Source organism: Coniophora puteana, assembly GCF_000271625.1.
Source record: "Coniophora puteana RWD-64-598 SS2 unplaced genomic scaffold CONPUscaffold_158, whole genome shotgun sequence".
Taxonomy (NCBI): domain Eukaryota; kingdom Fungi; phylum Basidiomycota; class Agaricomycetes; order Boletales; family Coniophoraceae; genus Coniophora; species Coniophora puteana.
In genome coordinates this window covers 1-2,572 of record NW_006913210.1, presented here as the reverse complement: position 1 = coordinate 2,572, position 2,572 = coordinate 1, and the positions used below count along the sequence as shown (strand labels likewise).

The 2,572-nt window shown below is 47.4% G+C and overlaps 2 protein-coding genes across 2 annotated transcripts; both read left to right on the top strand.

Annotated features, from left to right (window-relative positions):
* Nucleotides 1-1,271: 1,271 nt before the first annotated feature.
* Nucleotides 1,272-1,656, top strand: CONPUDRAFT_25982 (uncharacterized protein; the record flags this gene model as incomplete). Its single annotated transcript, XM_007777884.1, has 2 exons — nt 1,272-1,379; nt 1,486-1,656. Coding segments are annotated over 2 exons (279 nt in total), but the record flags the coding sequence as incomplete, so codon positions are not given.
* A 334-nt stretch (nt 1,657-1,990) lies between these two features.
* Nucleotides 1,991-2,226, top strand: CONPUDRAFT_160759 (uncharacterized protein; the record flags this gene model as incomplete). The annotated part of the gene is made up of 2 exons (XM_007777883.1): nt 1,991-2,044; nt 2,098-2,226. The coding sequence occupies 2 exons, from the start codon at nt 1,991-1,993 to the stop codon at nt 2,224-2,226; spliced, it is 183 nt and encodes a 60-aa protein (XP_007776073.1).
* Nucleotides 2,227-2,572: the final 346 nt, after the last annotated feature.

Here is a 2,572-nt window from a genome sequence, read left to right as displayed (position 1 = left end):
TGCAGTCCATTTCTCTGAGTTGAGTCTGCTGACAGACCTGGTATGGCACTTTTAACTGGGCTTGTTGGGCATCATGGCAAGTTCTTATGCCGTCTCTACTGCGGAGTGATTGGACGACATATTCCTGACACATCTCATTACTATCCTGTGCTACAGAGGCCGGACAAAGCCAACCATATACAGCAAAGCAGGCTTTTATCACAACACCATTGACATTAATCACCTCCCATCTCCTGGTGCTGGTGAGTGTTGGGGCAACCTCACCCATGTTCTTGCTTCTTGCACACAGCAAGAGTTTGCCGCTCGGCAACAAGAAACAGGGATCAGGAAGCTGGGTATTTTTATGGGTATGCCATGATCTCCCCCCCCTCCTTTTGGCTGGGGCTGTGACATTATGCATCTCACTGCAATTAATGTCAGGGATCTACTCATTCCCCTGTGGCAAGGTACACACTCCACCAAAGATGACGATCACCCATCGCGCTGGGGCTGGGCAGCGCTCGCAGACTCAGACACATGGTGATGGCTTGGCAATCACGTCGCTTCCTGGGCAACCTACCTCCACATCTCCTTTGACAGGACTCCTCAGGATCTTCAAAAAATCCATAGTCATTACAAGGCTTGGGAATGGCTGATTCTCCTTTATGGATTTGGCCCTGCCCTCTTTTTTGGTACACATTACTTTTATATATATTAAAGCCGTGCTCATGAAATACACAGGCATACTTGATGAGAAGTATTGGCAGCATTTCTGCCGGCTTGTACAAGGTATCTGGATCTTGCAGCAGCACTCAATAACCGCCACACAACTGGCCAAAGCTGACAAGTACATGAAATTATTTGCTTGGGAGTTTGAGAACTTGTATGTACAGGGTCACACGAGCCGCATACATTTTGTGTGGCCCTAGATACATGCTCTCACCCATCTTGCTGATGAAACGGAGCACAAAGGCCCTCCAATTGTATGCTCACAATGGACACTTGAGCATATGATTGGAGATCTCGGGCGCAAAATTTGCAGCTATGTCAGTCCATATGCCAATCTGTCAGTGCGCGCTATGCTCAGATGTCAAGTTAACGCCCTCAAAGCACTTTATCCTGAGGAACTGGATCCCAAGCGCCCATATCTACCTTGTCACTGCAAAGATCTTGGCAATGGGTACCTTCTCCTTTGTCAGTGGGATTGGTATTCTTGCCCAGTGTCTCCCTCTGAGGAGATCATTCTCACTGATGCCCTTACTTCACTTGGCTACAAGCTTGATGATGCACCCCGCATCCAATGCTGGGCCCATCTGCAGCTCCCAAATTGTCAGGTAGCACATTCCACATGGCAGGAAGACATGATGACAAAAGGTGTTTTTCAATCACAGAATGTACTGGTGAGTTTTTGGACATATCTATGCTGTCACTACTAACAAATTGCTCTAGCTACAATTACCGGGTGATGAGACACCCTCATATGGTAAACTTTGATACTACTTCAAGATGACACACCTTCAGATCAAGGTGTTTGCTATGGTGTCCGTGTATGGGCCACCAGATACAGATCTGCAACAGCGCTCTTTTGATACATTACATACATGCGAGCATCAAGGAGATGCAGATCTATGCATTGTTGATGTGAAAGCCATTCACTCAGTTGTTGCCATGGTCCCTCATAAATTCCCCAGTGGTCGTAGATTGTATTTTGTGGTTGAAAAACCTGGTGTATCCTTATCTGTATTAGGTGGCCTCAAAGACAACTTAGCTACAGATGAATAAACTTCTTCTGATTTCATCATATATATTGTCGACACTACCCGTACAGCACATACTATACTATCTAAGTTATATTTTGTATGGATATGCGTGCTCGCTGCAGGCGTGCATGTACGCTGCAGGTGCATGTGGGCGTGCATGCGTGTGCATGGTGTATGTGCATGTATGTGCACTGCATGCGTGTGTGCGTTTGTATGCACAGGGTAGGTGTGTGCACAGTGTGCATGCGTGCATGCGCATTGCAGGCACGCGTGGTATTCCTGCTGGCCCACTGGCCAGGCTGCAGGTGGGCCTTGCCTTACGCTCACGGCTGACTTGTGGCTAATACACCTTGTCCAGAGTGCATGGCCAACAGAGCCTGCCACGAGCGGCGAAGGACACCCTGGGTGGCATACAGCCCAGGGACCGCAAACACATGAGGTTTGCGGAATGGGGCACCTGCGCCTACCTCCGGAAGTCAAGTGGTAGGTGAAGGGGAAAGCAATACACGCGCAGCCGTATTGGTGGAGTTTAAAATGCGTAGACAAATAGATGCAAATATCTGGGTGACAGGTACTTGTCCAAGCGTGCGTTGACCATATTGTCAAACACACTCTATTGCAATAATATACATGTATAAAACAAACACTACTAGTCACATGTTGCACAGGAAGAAGGAGTCAAGGAGAACCACAAAATATATGTTTTTTTCCTGATGAATGCAGCACTTGATATAATCTAGTTATTACTACACTTGATGCGCTTGGCGCGCAATGCACATCTTTGAACAAAGGCATCCCACTTTTCATCTGGCTTTTCTGGCTCTGACAAGTTG